The sequence below is a fragment of the Phlebotomus argentipes genome, unplaced genomic scaffold (genome assembly GCF_947086385.1).
Source record: "Phlebotomus argentipes unplaced genomic scaffold, Phlebotomus argentipes genome assembly contig_15, whole genome shotgun sequence".
NCBI classification, from domain to species: domain Eukaryota; kingdom Metazoa; phylum Arthropoda; class Insecta; order Diptera; family Psychodidae; genus Phlebotomus; species Phlebotomus argentipes.
Window position 1 is genome coordinate 6,076,433 of NW_026776181.1, and position 17,068 is coordinate 6,093,500.

Here is a 17,068-nt window from a genome sequence, read left to right on the forward strand (position 1 = left end):
AGAGGGATGAATCAGTGTGCGGACAGAGATGGATCTGGCCTCAGGTGTCCCACAATAATCAGAATCTCTTTTGTCAATTGGAAAATTTTTATAGTTTGCCCAAGTGCCACGGAGTATCAATAAATTCTCTAATTTATCGTCTTGTCGTGCTTATCAATGACACTATTCCATTATAGCGTGGATTTTCTCAGCTCTTCCATTTGCAGCGAGACGTTGAGTTTCAATATTTAAATTTTCACCCAGCGATGAGTTAGATTTTTCCTTCTGTAACTCACACGCGAAGCTGGCAAAATGCAAACGATCTCAGATTTTCGGGTGAAATTTAGGGAATATTTTTCTCAATAAATTGTTTAGATTGAATACGTGCTCAGATAGAGAAAGTCCATCTAATGGATGCGAATATCTTGTGTGCACTCAAGGATACTTTAGAGAAAATTCCCTTCACGAAAAGACAAATAATTTTTGAGATATTTCTAGGAAAATTTCATCGTCGATTGAAGCTACAAGAAAAAACCATCTCAAACTAGCTACTGAGAATTTTTGAGTTCATTTCTGTCCAGAATTTGCATTCATGAATGTTGGGCATTGTTGCACATGTTGGATAAAATTCAAATTGATTCATGAAAAATACTACGAATTCCTTTCATTCGATTTATCGTGGATGAACGCGAGTATGAAAGGCGCATGAGTTGATGAAAAACATGTCCATACATCCTAATGAGATTTTTCTCTGCATTTTTTTTTTACAGTTCAGCTGAGCCGGGGAATGCCAACAATTTGCGCTGAATGCGCTTCGGTCAGAGAGCTTTCATTCAAGCCCATTTTGTCCGGCAACTCATTGATGCCAAAAAATAATGGGGAAGAAGACGTGAAATTTATTAAACAATCCCTCAGAGGGAAATATGAGACGGGAATTATGACGCACAAAGAGAGAGAGAGAGAGAGGCTGATGTACATAATGAAAATCGCTGAGGAGGGCGCGGAAAAGGGTGGGAATCCTGGGGAATCCCTACAGAATAGAGGACATTAATTTTAATTCGTCTCCCATGTCCAGTATTTAAATGAATGCTTTTTTTTACATTGCAAATTCCACAGAGAGATAAAATTTTATTTGATATTTCACATTTATGCATAATACTCCGCCACATATATACACATATATATATAGTTGGGCAGAAAAAAAATAGAAATTGTGATTGCGCCGCATAAAATTATTCCGCATATACTATAGAAAATATATTGTGAGTGGTAAAAAAGAGTTTGAAATTTCGCAATGAAATAAAGGGAAGTGTGGTTGTATTATAGATATATATATAAATGGTGGAAAAAATGCACGCACAAATGCCATTGGACAAATTACACAATTTCGGGTGCATTTTTGTCCGTGTCCACTGAGCCGAGGGGTGAAAAACTCCGTCCAGACAATGACAGTTATTTGCTTCATTTATCACAACCGTGTCGGAAAAGTGGCACTGAGACGATTAATTGCTGCCAAATGGGACAGAAATGCACATAACGATGTACAGCATTGGGTGCACACGATGGCCAACCAAATGACCGGAGGCGCTTCCTCTCCGCCATTCGTTTTCCCAGCGCTTGGACAAATCAAATTTTCCTCTCTTCCGCCTGTCTCGAGGGGCCACTCGTGCTTCCCGGCCACAGACAGCCGTATCCTTATCGCGTGGCTCCCTGATTAGCTCTCAGGCAAGTGAAATATACGCTGAGCTCAATATTTCCATCGCTTCGCGCGCAACAAAGGATTTTCGGAAGTATCAAAATGTTTTTGTAAAATCTAGACGATTTTTGAGGATCATCTGACGTGATCCTTGCCAAGAATGAAGGAAATTTAATTGGATTTCCCAAAGGCAAGTTTAGCTCTGTGGTTAGAGCGCTAGTCTGTAAATACCTCTACTTTTAAGGATTCGAATCCAGCTTGTAACAAATTTAGTGACTTTCTTCCCTTTCTTGTCGTTGAATAAAAATCAAAAATGACCACAAAGTTTATTGTCTGAAATCGCGAGTGACTTTCCACTTGTAAAAGACCAATAAATTTCCCTTCTTTCTATTATTATGCTTGGTTTCGCTGTATCTCTCCTCAGAGGGATTTCAAAATTAAGCAATATCTCAATGACTTGAGATTGCTCATCAGATAAGGTTGCGTGGAGAAATTCGTTGGGTCCGGGAGCACAATCTGCACGTCTGTTTGGGACCTTCATCCGCATGGATTGGGTCATCCGGCATCCCGAATTGACGCACACCCACGGCGGTGTGGGTAAATGAATGTAGCGATGGAAATTTTCACGGAAAGTTGGACGCAGAGATACAAGTTGTTCACGTGCACAAGTGTATAAGTCAGGTGGGCTCACATCCCCGAGATTCACGGCTGTATATCTTCATATCTGAGGGTGTGCTGGGGATGGCGCGTATGCCCCAAAGTCTCCGTATCTCCCGGCAGAGCATTCCTTCGCATGTGAAGTTCATTTTCAACACATCAAGTTATTATGTTAAGGTGTAAAACGTGTTCGGGGTGTGTATGGGTCTCTTAAAAAGACTGCGTGCTGGAAGATGGCTGCGAACACACCCCCGGCCGTCGAGGGGGTGTGGGAGACTTAATCAATGGTGGCAATAAACAAAGGATGAGTTGTGAATTTTAATTCGGAAAAAGTGCTGCGCCTTCTCTTTTTTGATCCACCCTCCGAACACCCACTCGTCTTTTATATCCCACCACGCACACTTTCTGATGATGCTCCGCGCGCCGTTCAATTGAATAGAGTTGTATTCTTTTAATCAAGAATTTCACCCTCGTGACACACGGCCGGGCAAAAAAGTGCTCATGCGAAGGAAAAAAACATCCCGAGCGTGTGTGTGTGTGTATTTGTGCTGGCGAGGGTGAATAAAAAAAATTGTGATCATAATTTTGGATTACACGTAAGACGGCAAAAATTTATAGCCCCATGAAAGTGTAATAAAAATTAATACAAATAAAACACACTGTGATATATTGGGAGTACAGCGCGACCCCTGAGCGCCTCATCTTTTTCTCCTCCTTTGTCCTTTCGTGTCAAAGACATTCTGCGCGCTCATCCCGAAGGTGAGAGTTTGGATTGAAAAATTCATTAATATTCTTGGAATTACTTTAGCGGTGCTCCTTGAGGATTTTCTTTACACACTCTCACATATTTATTATGCATGCGGATTGTAATGAAATAGGGGCGAGTGGGTGTACTTATGCTGTGCAAGTGTGAATTGAGATAAGGGAGAGCGGAAGTTGCACGGTTTTTGTGAGTGGGGAAAGAAGTATCTTTGATTTCGAGTGGGGCAGCTTCGCACAGCGTCTTTTTCGAACAGAAAATTGAACTTAGCATACATATTATCAAATACATAGCGCTGATAAGGTTTAATGTTATTTTATTTTATTCATGGCGTTCTTGCAATAATTAAAGAAAGTGAATTTTCCAGCAAATGTGTCTTTTCTAAGTTAGAGAAATCAATGAAAATCCTTAAGCTTCTTCATTATAGATAATCTATTAGCCATGAAATGATGTTATTCAGTCATTTTTAAATGTTTTCTGTGCCATTTCTTTAGAATTGCACTCTAAAAATAACTGAATAATTGCATTCCAAGTGTGCCCCAGAGTGGGGCAGTTCTGTACAAAATGCCGTGAAATGAAAAGCCCATTCTATAAGTAAATTACAGTTTTGAAGCTCATAATCAAGACAATTCAAAGTATCGAATAGAATTTCCCTCCAACGTTTCATCTTTTAGGAAAATGCAACAAAAGTAGATAATAAAATTTTTGCGTTCTAAACTCCTCCGCTCTCCCCTAATTCATTTAATTGTTTTTTTTTTGCTTGAGATCCACAATTGAGAGGCTGAAAAGTGTTTCTAAAGTGTATTCAAGCATTGTTCTATGCTAATTGAAATCCATGAGAACCCCTTTTGATTGTCGATTGGTCTCTTAATTCCCCTTTCAATGCGCCACAGAGAACAAAAAGATTTGGATTTTTTTCTGCATAAATCCCACAAGTGGACTTATCGTGCGGAGCTTAAAAGCTCTGCGCTTGTTGGGGATTTCGCAGCTCATTTCAATTGATTGGACGCGTCAGGCGGGAGAGAAAGAAGCCAGATCGAGAGTGTTGTTTGGAGTGTGGCGCAAAACTCTCTTTGGGTGTGCGGAATGGAAAGTTTTGGGTGAGAGAAATGGGGGATGACAATGACCACAGAGGATGTGGGATGAATGGCAAAATCTCAGAGTGGTGCTCATCTGCGACAGTGCGAAGGGGGGGCGGGCGGGGTGGCAGAGTAAACTCCTGTTTCATTAATAGGTGATTGCTGGGACAACAGCTCCGGTGCAGGAGTTTCGGAAGTGCCGTGCTGGGGACATGTTTCGATGTGTGTTGAACAATAAGTTTGGTGTGTTGTGCACGGTCCCGAGGTGGACAGGAAATTAAAACAATTCCACAGAACTACACACACACACACACTATATCAATTGTGGAGCACATGGGGTAAATGAGCTGGCTGACGCCTCGATATGCAGTGGATGTGCTCGCATCTCGCCGGCAGCTTTTGCAGTCAGCGCGCGGAAGGTGTGCTGCGCCGGATGACTGTATAGATGCTCTCGAGTGTGAGAACTATTCAGCATAGCTGAAAAAGTAAATTGAGGTAAACATGAAGTTTGGGTTATGCTGCCGCCGTTTTCCATTCTGTGTGTTCACCAAATTATATCCTAAATAGTGTTTCACATTACGCCGTGTGCACATAAACTGGGTAACTTTCTGCGTGTGGAGTTGATTGCAAGATTGACGGAATATTTTTCTAGACGCTGTGCAATATCAAAGGCCAAGCTTAATTGTAATTCGACTGCATTTCTGTGTTTAAAATCGATCACTTAACACTCTTTTTTCCTACAGGAAAGCACAGACTTGATGATTTAGATACACGCAGAAATCTCGCATGCTTTTGCTGTGATAAATCTCAATTGTTCATCTAAAAGTCTTTCAATTTCTCCCAACTCTGTTCAGCGTTCAAGCAACTCGTTCGCTGAATGTAATGTCATTTGTTAAGCTCCAATTGTATTGTGTGTATGTGTGTGTTTTCGTCATTTCGGTAGCTGCTGTGCCTCCGTCCTCAAGGGAGAGAAGCGGTTAAAGTTGAACTTCTCGCCAAAGGTACATTTATATGGCGGTGAATTAAATTTAGTGGCACAGAAGTGTGTTAAATGAAGGAATTAATGAATCATTCAACTTTTAGACATCCCTCCCCGGGGACTTTCTCACTGTCACACCGACTCACGAGCATTGCGAGTAATTCACGTCACCGCACTTGCCACTAATTCTGCCCACAAAATGAGCCATACTCCGGCGGAGAAAGGGGTTGAATTTTTGGGGGCTGCAAGAGAAGAGCAATTGAGTGTATTTTTTTTTTAAGATTCCGAATTAATTTCTCAGATCTCTGCCGGTGGGGAAATGTGAGAAACAAATCTCTGGAAGAGACAAAAGCAAAGCAAGCAGAGTGGAAGATTCATTCTTTCACTGGCTGGAAATTGCCCACCAACGCTTCCTCGAGCATTGTTTCAATGAATTTGCCTTGTTTGAGCTTTTCTCATGGGGGAGATGAGGTTGAGAAGAGCGCTTCGCGCTAAGCTGAATAGGTTTGGCGGTGCTCAAGAAAGCCACTCATGAACTATGCGGACAAATAATATGTATTTTGATGGAAAATTTTAATAATAGAAGCTCTCTGTCTCTCCTGGCAGTGAAATGATAAAATTGCCATTCTCTCTGCCCAGTGGAAGGGTTGGTGGTTTTGGGGTGGGTTGAAAAAATCCATCTTCTTTCCCCCAGCTGGGGTGGAAATATGCAGAAGAAACCGCTGCTTCGGCGTACAATATTGCATTTGAAATTTATTGAGGCGCCTGGAAGGTGTCCAAGAAGCACGAACAGACGCCCAAGGATCATTCTCCAGTGTGTTAACCTCCTCACACGGCACACACACACCTCACCACAGACCGCCTCACCGCCGTGGAATGCCATTCAATAAAAATTATTTGTGCCACGTTGCTGAAATACAATGGCAATATCCGATTTGACTTAGGATGGCGGCTGCACTCTTTCTAATGCATTTCTGATGCCTTTATGATAACGTCCCAAGCCAAGAATTTCCCATCCATGAAAATTGCCAAATCGAGAATTCGTACAAACACCCGGGGGCGCGTTACTCTGCAGTGTGGTGGGATTTGTATGCAAAGAAAGTGCTCAACGTTTGTGCTTCTCCACTTCGTGATGTCGATTTTCCTCATCCTTGCACAAGGTGAAGATGTTTGTGGGGAGAATTTCAAATTAAAATTCATATTTTATACAGCAAACATTGTTCTAATACAACACTTTTGGTGTACTTATTGAAAATGTGCAGCACTGAGAATTCCCTCAACGGGCAAATGTGCATTTATGCTGATGGTTTTTGGGGGAGATATTTTCAGCTACTTACAGCGATTCATTAATTATTATTTCCACACTTTAGAGGCGGATTGAATTCACAGATTCTCTTCTGTATCCACTCATCAATGGGACGAGAATTGGGGAAAAAATACATCATTTCCGCAAGTATTTATGCTAATAGATTGTTATCGCTTCAGGCTTGAATTTTCCCTTCAATTCCAATTAATCTAATTACTAAAAGGAGATTTCCAGTATCACTTTGTGCTTATCTGAAGTACGTTATCGGGAATGTATGGTGAGTTTGGCACTATTTACTGGATCTGAGGAATGATGTTTACATTTGAAGCTGTGCGTCTCTGTTGAATTCCACCTTTGATCACCAGTCCTTAATTCATCACCTCTGTTGTGGCTTCTTAGAAGGAAGTATTTCCACAATTATATCGCACACTTTGTGTGCCTTCGAGCCAAGAGAGGAACATGGAAAACGTGCCAAAGGAAATCCAAGATAATAGAGAACATCTACTAAAAAATTCTCACAGTGTTTTGCAGTATTAATCAGATAGTGAGACAATTTCTCCGCGATTACGCAGAATGACGAAGAAATATTGTCGTAAAACAGATTCATACACACTGCATGAATATTCTGGGGTGTGTTTTCTGGGCTACAATCTATCGCGAAGGAGGCAGCAAAAAGGAGCACACGTAGGGACTTTCCTTCCTCTCGCTGCGGAAAGAAAAGCACCATCGCCAGAGTATTCCAATCACGTTGCAGAGATCTCATTGAGATGACACGAGATTTTCTACTTGACTCAATGAAGTTATGATATACACGACTCCGGATATGCGCTGATGGGCGGAATGAGAAGTAATATCGCAGAGGTGATGCCGAAGGAATGCCAGCTGAAAAATTACATGGGAAAATGGCTGAGGAGGCAGGACAAGTGGAGGGCATTGGCATCCAATGAAGTGGGACATCAGCCAGCAAATGACGTATGTTGGAGGCAAAATGAAATATTCACAGTCTTTTATGATTGAGACATTCGCACGAGTGTGGAGTAAAAATTTAATTTTGCAGATTAAATCTATAAAAGTGTCATGTTGTATCCCTTTTCTCTCTCACTGTCTCACACCCCGAAATTGCAATGAAAACATACAGGAGATTGCCCATTTTTTATTAACTTTACATGTGTGTGCTCGTTCAATCTCACTCTCAGCTCGCCAAGGGGTTGCTAATATGTGACTTTGAATGCCACAGCATCTTGCGTCTCCGCTGCATCGAAATGCAGCGAATTCAGGGTGGAAAATGAAGGAGAAAAAGTACATTTTAAATGCCATATTGTCTCCTCGGAAGACGTTTTAGGTCTGAAGATATATATTAGAGCGTTGAGAGAATATTTTGGAGTAGTTTGGAGATCAATCAATGCATTCTGAGCGACTGAAAGCGATTAGAGAACAAATACTTGAAGAGAAAAAATCTAAATCTGTGTTAAATACAATAATTAGAAGAAGATTTTGTGTAAGAAAAATATATTTTGTGGGTGTAAAAAGGAATTAGGAGCGTTTTTTCAGTTCCACATACGTTTTTAACGTAAAATCTTGTGCTAAAATGTAGTCTATCAGTGTTTGTAAGCTTTTCAGTTGAGAAATTCGCCTTCATCCCTAAAATTAACTAGTTAAAAAGAAACTAATTAAAATAGGAATTACACAGAATAAATGCATCGCAATGCACTGAAAATGAACCGAAGATTCACGAAGAAGGGAAGGTTTTTGGAATCTGAACTTGCTTCTCCAGCCAAGTGACACTGCATCCCCAATATTAGCAACCCCTTGCAGCTCGTTCCCTTCTCCCCGGCGGGGGGAAGAGGGTGAGGCGTCATATTTCGTTGCGGGGTAAGTGGTATATTTATGTGCCCTTCATATCCCACTGGCAAGATGTACAGCGTCTTCGTGGGTGTCAGTCCGGCCTCCCGCCACTCGGAATGAGTGTGGCAGAATAAAATATTTTTATTCTGATACGTGTCGGTCCACGGGGTGGAATCACACTTCAAGTGTCGCACGAATCTCAGTGCCAGAGGGTATGTGTGCGCTCGGGGGGTGAGGGCAGTGCGAGACGGCAAAGGGTTGCCCTCCTGTGACATGGCATTCATGTCACGAATGAGGAAATGACGCCTTTAAATAAATTGTTGCGTTTTAAATGTTGACTAAATAGATTTAAATTGAGACATTTCAGTCACAAGTAAAGTCTCTGAGGGTGACACTGACGGCATGATGAAAATCCCAAACCGGGGGGGGAGGAAAAAAGGGCTGCGACAACACTTTATTGACTCACACAGGGAGCTTATTTGCCAAAAAGCTTCCCACACGTGCTCGCCTTGCTTTGACATGAAGCTTTCCTGGCTTTTTCAACGAGTTGTGTTTGTCACAGTGTAAATTTGCCGTGTTATTTCCAGAATAGTGTGTAAAGAATAATAATTATGATTGTCGCTCCTAAAGTGATAGATAAAATTGCTACTGATTTTTGAATTTAAGTCAGGAATTCTGGGTTGTATTAAAGCCTCCAAATCACTCATATTTTCTAGGTTTCATTCCAAGAATTGCAAGTTTATCTTCCAACTTTGCCTAACACACATGATAAAGTTCGGAACTTCTTAACTCCTTCCTTCCTTCCGCTAATTTTTCTTTTCCCTTCTCCTGATCATTTTCCACGGCTCAACAAACTCTTTCTCACCTTAAAATCACTGTAGAGCTTAATTTTAGCGCATATAAAGAATTCTTTTCTCTGTGAAAATATCTGGTTTTAAATAGATTAATTATTTGACCAATTTTATTGGAATTATTTCACACTTTCATTGCAACTTCTGCAATCATAAAACTTAATTGTATCTTTGAAAGCAACTTCTCTGGGTTTTTTCTCTCCTCTCATTCTTTTTCTGCAAATAACTGAGATGTTCTCAAGTGATGTTTTGGCGAAATGTTATGCCAACTCCCTCAGCATTTATGGCACGAAGATTAGTTTTTGGAAAAGGAAATTCACCCCCGAGAATGAGAAAACAGTGGAGAAATTAATGTGATTCACTCTCTTTCTCTCTCCACAGAGAATTTTCCTGTGTATAGATGAAAAGCACACTTAAACTTCCAATTCCACAATCATAAAAATCTCATTTCTTCAGCGGAGAAAATTGCAATGAACAATAAGGGGTGAAATGAGGCAAAAACTATATGGTGAGAAAACTATCGACGTTTTCAAATAACTAATAGAATAGCTGTTTTTTTTCTTCTTCTTCTTCTTCTGCACAATAAGTAAATTGATATTGCTTTCGTCGCCTTTCAATTAAAAAGTCTCAGCAGAATGTCTGGCCTTCAATCAAGCATTTCATTCACACTTTTTCCGCCTTCTCGCTCTCTCTCACTTCACGTTCTGCATTTTGAACAGAAAGACAGCGAATAATATTGCTTGGCAATTATTGAATAATGATAAATGGAAATATGCCAATCACAGACCATCATCAGAGTACAGCGCTTCGGCACTGGATAAAAGTGCAGAGGAATGAGATTTCATCTCGTGGATCCGCCGCGCCACCCGCTCATCATGAGGAGCGAAAGGAGCTCGTGGCGCCAACAATCCACCAGAGAGTCCAGAATTTTAATTAGAAGCATGCCTCTGGGAATAGTCATTTCTCGCTTTCAACATCTCTTATTCTGCAATAGAGAAACACTGCGAATACTTGTGCGCGTAATTCACCCGCGGAGTTAATCATGGCGCAGAGTTTTTGGCTGACAAAAGGACACGCATAGAATTAATAATATATCGTCGCTTTTGATCAGCCAATCAATGCAATCAACATTACGCAATCTCGCAAGTGTTTGGCCTTTAAAGAAGAGCTCGTGGGGAGCTTAAGTATTCCACAGAATGTCATAAGTCTTCCTCCGCTCGCAGCCCACACTAAATTACTGCAATTAAAGCGTTATTCACGTGTGCACAGTATCTGCACGATTTCATCGGGCACACGTGCAAAAAGCCACCCAATTAGCTCGTTTTGAAGTTCCACTACAACTCCTGCATCCACACGCCGAACACTGTTTTCATCTCATGCAAAAATGAGATTATTAATTCAATTGCCGTCAAACGCACATTTAAATCCCTCCTCAAATGAAATGCATACATAAAAGATTTAATCAAGTGCAAGAATTTATTCAATTCACAAGGGCTTTATAGAGTTACCTTTAGTGAAATGCATAATTAATTTTGTGGACGGAAAGCATGCTTAATCACGCAATTAACTTCTATGACATTTTACTCACTCTTGATGTGACAAAAAGCTGCTCTTGTTGAGTGATTGTGACCAAGAGTTTTTCTCATTTTCCTCTTCACAAAGGTGGAGGAAAAAAAAACATGAAAAAGAAATAATGGAAATTCTACAATTATGAAAATATTAATCATATTTACATATTATTTCACTCTACATGTTAGTTTTTGGTGAAAAAATTAGTGCAGTTTCTTCTAATTTATTCATCTTTTCACTTTCTTCTACACTGAGAGAAAAATTCGGGTCAAAATTGAGTCTGTTTCGGCATCTATTCAAGAATAATCCAGGTTGTTCGTCTTGATTTTAAGCAGAGATAATCCGACTTCAACTTATCCATAATAATTCAAGTCATTTTCACCCTCAAAACTAGCTTTTTTCAGGCCAATCATTTCTTGATTTTGTCATAATTCTTAGGCAAACTCTAAATTCCAGGATTAATTGAAGTCCGTTTCAATTTAAGAAGTCTTTGGAAACCTTATTTCACATTTATTTGTACCGAAAAATACTTCTCTAGTGAATTCTCTCTAGAGTTCTAGTGAAGAGCTTGAAATTATGCAGATTTTGGCTCATTTTGAGACTTTCTTTGGAAACTAATTTCAAGAATACTGAATTTTTGGTTCAAAAACATATTATTTTCCTAGTGAAAATTTCTCTTTAATTATTATTCTGAAATATCTCTTCATTCAAACACTGTGGAAATTAAATGGTCATGAGAAGAAATACTGAGCAAGAAGTGCAAAAATATTGCAAAGAGTTTTCTAAATAAATTGATGATATTATTGAGATTAAACAAGCAAATACGTGCAAGAGATGATTTCATATCAAATCAAGAGAAGAAAGTTTGGTGAAATATTGTGCAAAATATCAATTTCAAACGGGAGATAATATAATTTTCTCTTTCACCACCGGCGCGAAAAGCATTGAAAAGCACCGTAATCAAACATAAATATACAATGCGATAAAGTTTTATACACAAATTTATGAGAGAGAGAGCAACTTTTCAGCACGAAGCGTTCCATAATCCCTGTGTTAATTAACCAGAGAATGATGTTTCCCGTATCATGATTGCGCCAATCAATAAATTCTCAACCCGAACCGAAGAGGTTCTCTTTATTTTCTTATCACACCCATTTGGGCTATCCAAAATTCCCCAATTGCTCCGCGATGTGAGGAATGTGAGAGCGCTTGAAGAGCACAAAGTTGCGCCATCGGGAGACAATTTCAATTATGAATGAGAATGTATTGGTATTGACAGAGCTAATCACAAAAGACTCTCCCATCGGATCCCGATGGCGCGGCCCTGATAAAAGGGTGTGTTTCGATGGGTGGGTCGTGAGTAAACACTGTCTTAATTGATGCGATGACTATTGTAATATTCATTTTCTTCGGCATAATTGTCTAGTTGCCAACCGCAGTGTGGCTGCGGGTGTTATTTTGGGCAGCTTCGCTTTTCATAACCAAAACTGCGCGCCACCAGAAGCCCCAGGGCCGCCCGAAAGAAGGCAGAAAAGACGACCGTCTCTGGGGGTGTGGGATATAGATAAAATTGGATTATCCCCTCACACTCTGAAGCCAGCGAAAGATCATGTACTGCGAGTGGGAGTTGAAACACAATTAATTATTTCAACTTGTGGATGAGGGTGCAAAGAAACATTCCTCTCTTGCCATCGTGAGTGTAATCGCATTGTACATTTTAAACGACAGTGATAATTCCTTGTATATCTATCTGTGCCCTCTCTCTAACGTACTATATTCCCCACCCTCTCTCCCTCTCCCTCCTCGGTGGGTTTTTGGGGAACGAGGGAAATGTTTTCACCATTTCACATCATATCAATTCCCACCGCAATCATACCTAATCCCACGGAATCCAATCTCATTTCCACAATTCCACTTTCACCCATCAACAGCGAGGGGCAGGTAAACGCCACTGACACAACAATGCCGCACAGCTCAAGGAGAGAAGCTCCACTCGAGGAAGATATGAGCCTGAGAGCCCCTCAAACACCCACCGAATTGAGTTCACCTTCTGTGGCGCCGATAATCAACATTCAAGATGTGGTTGTGTTCCCCTGGACTCTCCGTCTCCTAATCTGTATCCGAACAATACACGCGTGTGCATCTGTCGAACAGATAGAGAGCAACATTTTCCACTTCTTTAGCGACACCCCAAACCATCCACCCACCCCCCGGCATGAAGGTGTAAATAAACAAAACGAAATTAATCAATATCCCCCAATGTTTGAATCCATCCACCTGCTCTGCCGCACCATCGTGACGAAGAGATGGAAGTGAGTGCTTTCGCCAGTGCGGAAGTATGTAGTCTCAAAGTGAAATTGTGCAATACCCAAAGAATCAATGCTCAACACCACCCCACACAACCCCCAACACACCCCTCATCGATCTCTTACACTCACATGCAATAAACACAATCAAATCTGTTTGTAAACGTTTGTCTTTCAATTCCACTCTATATCGCGCACAATTCTACGGAGAAATAAATTGGAACAATATTGCACTCACGCTGCTTCCTCATATATCTAACTTTCACAGTGGGATTGCTGGCAATATCGTCAAGAGTGGATGGAAGAGAAGTGCTGGATTAATTACATGTAATGCAGCTTTTATGTTACTTTTTACGACAATTCATTCTTCTCCCACAGACGTCTCAATATTCAAATTGGCGCAATAACTCCGTGACATAAAAGGAGATCAAATACGAAAACTCACGAATTTGGCCCAAATCGATATGGTGTAAAAGTTGAGCTCTTCTTGTAATCACTCCAAATCTCAACTCATCCAAAATCAACTAAAAAGGGTTTAGAGAGGCGATGAAGAGGTTTGACAGTATTTCTACTAGCGCTTTTTACTTAAGCTCAAAAGTTGCTGAGTTGCTAGAGTTTGGTCGCCATTTTGAAAACCCACAAAATACATTTTCCTTATTTGCTCAGGCTCTCTGGCATGGATCGGACTCATATTTCAGAATGTTAAAGCTGATCTGTAAACATTTTCAATTAACCCAAACTTAAGGACCTAGGTCCTTTCGAGACCATAGATTTAGGGTCCAAATTTTGAAAATTTAAATAGCAAAAATCCGCCACAAAATTATTTGATCAGAATAATTTTGGTTTAGACGGTTTGGTTTTAGAAGTTAAGACGTCTCTAAAAACAGATCATAGCTTGACATGGAAACAATGGAACCGGATTTACGGCGGCTCAAAATTTTCCTTCTGTATTTGTTAAAACTTTGGTTCTGTTTAACCGATCTTAATGACCATAAAACTCTCGCAATAACTTCTTAAAACAATGTACTTTTCTCTGACCTCTTCTTCTCTAACAAGCTGAGCTTTGCCTCAAATCGAGTTTGTCATATTCTCAGCTCGTCTCCGTGAGCTAAGCAGCGCGTTGAGCTCACTTTTTCTTTTGGCGAATCAAGTGAAAAGTGTCTGGAGCAGCAATTTAAATTCGATCCCGCACCATAACCAATCAATCACCCCCCGCCCGGAAAGAGGGGGACACCAAAACCCGCCCAGACGGAGCAAGACCTCGAGAGAACTTTTGGTCTGTTGCAAAATTAATGTTGCCGGATGATGGTGGTGAGGCCAAAAGACGGGAAAGCCCAAGAGATTGCGCGTATTTGAACTTTCTTAATTAACTCTAACTATATATAGCGGCGTGAGAGTTTGAGTGAAGACAAAAGATCCAAAATGTTAAATTATACTACACAACACTGCTTTCTAAAGCCTTCATCTCATCCACACACTCACACGCGCCTTCTTTCTCACACTCCCTGTCCAATTGTGAACTCCACGTCGACAATCACTGATATTTGTCACTTCCTTCTCACTCACAAGCACACAAGGACTCTCCAAGAATCTAAATTCCTCCTAACAATCCACACAACAGCCAAGCATATATCACTAATTGACATTGCTTGAGATTCTTACAAAAGAATTCCAATTCTACCAGGGAATGCTCGCAAAATAATTGATAGGAATTTGTGGTGAGACAATTGGTGACATAATTCAAAAGCATTTGCACAATAAATCGCATCGCAATGCTTGTAAGTTTACAGGAGGCATAAATATAGCCTTCATACATTAGAAATTCCTCATGCAAACGTGCTTTTTCGTCTATTCAAGAGGTATTTTAAGGTTTAATTTTCATAATACTTGATCGATTTTCCACCAATCATTTCGCACAAACTTAAAGCTTTGCATACTTTTGACTTTATCAAGCTCCAGTGTTATTAAACACTTTAATACACTATGATATTTCCAAACATTTTCCAGCTGTGTGCTGAGAAAATTTCGTCATTTGCTCTAAATTGCAAAATAACAGGCCATTGAAGCAATTCACTAGCTTCATCCCAACTGCATCTTATTTCCTCAAACCATCCACTTAAATTTAGATAAACATCTGTACATCTCTGACCCTTCCTTTCGCTCTATCTCACTCCCATCCTTTCCATTAAGTTGCTAAAAAGGAGGTTGAAGAGCAGCAAAATTCACTCCCCAAACTTAAATTGTCTTTTTCCAGTCTCAATGGACATTTTTCTGCACTTTTTCTACGGAATTTTAATTAAAACAGCCAAAGAATGGCGAATGGAAGGAAGGTAAACTCACCGAGAGAATGCAGTGGAGACTCTAATTGAAGACCATCTCCTGGATTTCCTCTTCGTCATCATCAGGCGTTGCTGAAGTTTGTCGCTGTCTTCCCGACATCCACACACTCTCCACTGGAACACCGCATTCTGACGAAATCCTCTCGATCAGAGACCTCTCAATCAGTCCTCGCGATGCCCAATCCGGCGCCCGACTGGAGAGATCCTTGACGGCATTGAGGGCTTCCGGGAACAGTCTCGAAGCTGCATAAGCCTCAACGAGCAGCACCAGGATGTCAGCATGACGCACCGGAGGTTTCTCCACAGTGTGCGCAAGAATATTGCGACATCCCGCAATCACAGCCTGATTCTCACCCCTTGACATGCTCTCCTGCAGCTCTAGCACTCGCCGACACTCCGCAATGGTCAATTCCAGCTGATCCACCGATCTCTTGGCGTTGGGCAGCTTCGACAGACACCGATTGGCCTCCAGCAAGGCCTTCAAAGCCTTCTCATAGTCCCGATACTCATCAATCTCCACCTGAGCGCAGGTGACGTAGAAATTGGCCAGGAGATCGAAAGCCTGTCCTTTGGAGTAGAAAGTCACGATATTCTTCAGCACTTTGGCATCATTCTGCCAATTGAGGGCTTGCAAGTAGTTCGCCGCCATGATGTAAACTTCCTTCTGACGCGACATGCTCGCAAAGAAGATGATCTTCTCCGTGTCTCCAGACTTCAGCAGACTCTTCATCGCCCTCACTTTGTCACCCGCTTGGGTGAACTTCTTCGTGGCCGTGTGATAATCGCCCTGCTCCTGCAGTAATTCCCCCAGCGTGATCAAAATCCCACTGCGAGTCTCATCGTCTGCCTCATCCTTGGTCGGCGTCAGAAGCTCAGCAAACGTCTCTGTCACAGGAACTCCTCGTTCGCGACAAATCTCCAGTGCTCGCTGGAATTGCCTCGTGTTGGCCAGCAGTTGAACAGCCTTCTGAGCCTGTTCGATGCTCAAGAAGAAGTCAGCACAGCGCGACACAAGCTCAGGATCTGACGATGCATCCAACTCCGAAGCAATCACTTGCAGTGTCTCAGGCTGTTGCGAGGCAAAAGCCATCTCCACAGCCTTGTGCAGCATTCCAGCTCTGTGGTACAATTCCACGGCTCGCTTAAAATCCTCGCACTCCTCAAAGTACGCCGCCGCGGCCGCCTTGTCTCTGCCACGAGCCGCATTCGCCACTGTCCACAGCTCCTCACGCAAGTCATTCTCCCGGCAAATCCTCACGGCATTGCCGTACGTTTGGGCTCTCGTGTAGAACTGGATGGCCTCTTGTGGCCTCCCGATGTTCTCATAGTGTCGCGCCAAGTGATAGCAAGCCGCCTGATCGCCACTGTGTCGCGCCGTGGTCTCAGCACGTGACAATTGGCCCAGGAAGCAAAGAATCCTCACTTGGGAGAACCAATCGTTGGCCTTCTGGTATATCTTGAACGCCATCTCCATGTCTCCCGTGCTCTCAACGTACTGACCCCACCATTTAAGCATGCTCGAGTCCGTTGTGCTCGCCATGTATTGCTGCAGGGAAGGAAGATGACAGAAAACAGAAATTAAAGTTGAATATCTCTGAATGAAAATGCAATTAAATATTCACCAAAGTGTCGATGTGAGTGCAAATTTAGTGAGTTACAATTACCAAATTGTCAAGCAATATTACTGGGCAATACGACTGCA

General features: G+C 41.5%; 1 protein-coding gene across 1 annotated transcript in view; it reads right to left on the reverse strand.

The window, feature by feature from the left end:
* The window catches only part of LOC132262037 (intraflagellar transport protein 140 homolog), a 50,876-nt gene that overhangs the window by 27,843 nt on the left and 5,965 nt on the right, over positions 1-17,068 (reverse strand). Inside the window, exon 8 of the mRNA XM_059761155.1 lies at positions 15,368-16,912. Coding sequence (XP_059617138.1) covers positions 15,389-16,912 — 1,524 coding nt within the window. The 3' untranslated portion in view covers positions 15,368-15,388. The remainder of the gene's footprint in view (positions 1-15,367; positions 16,913-17,068) is intronic.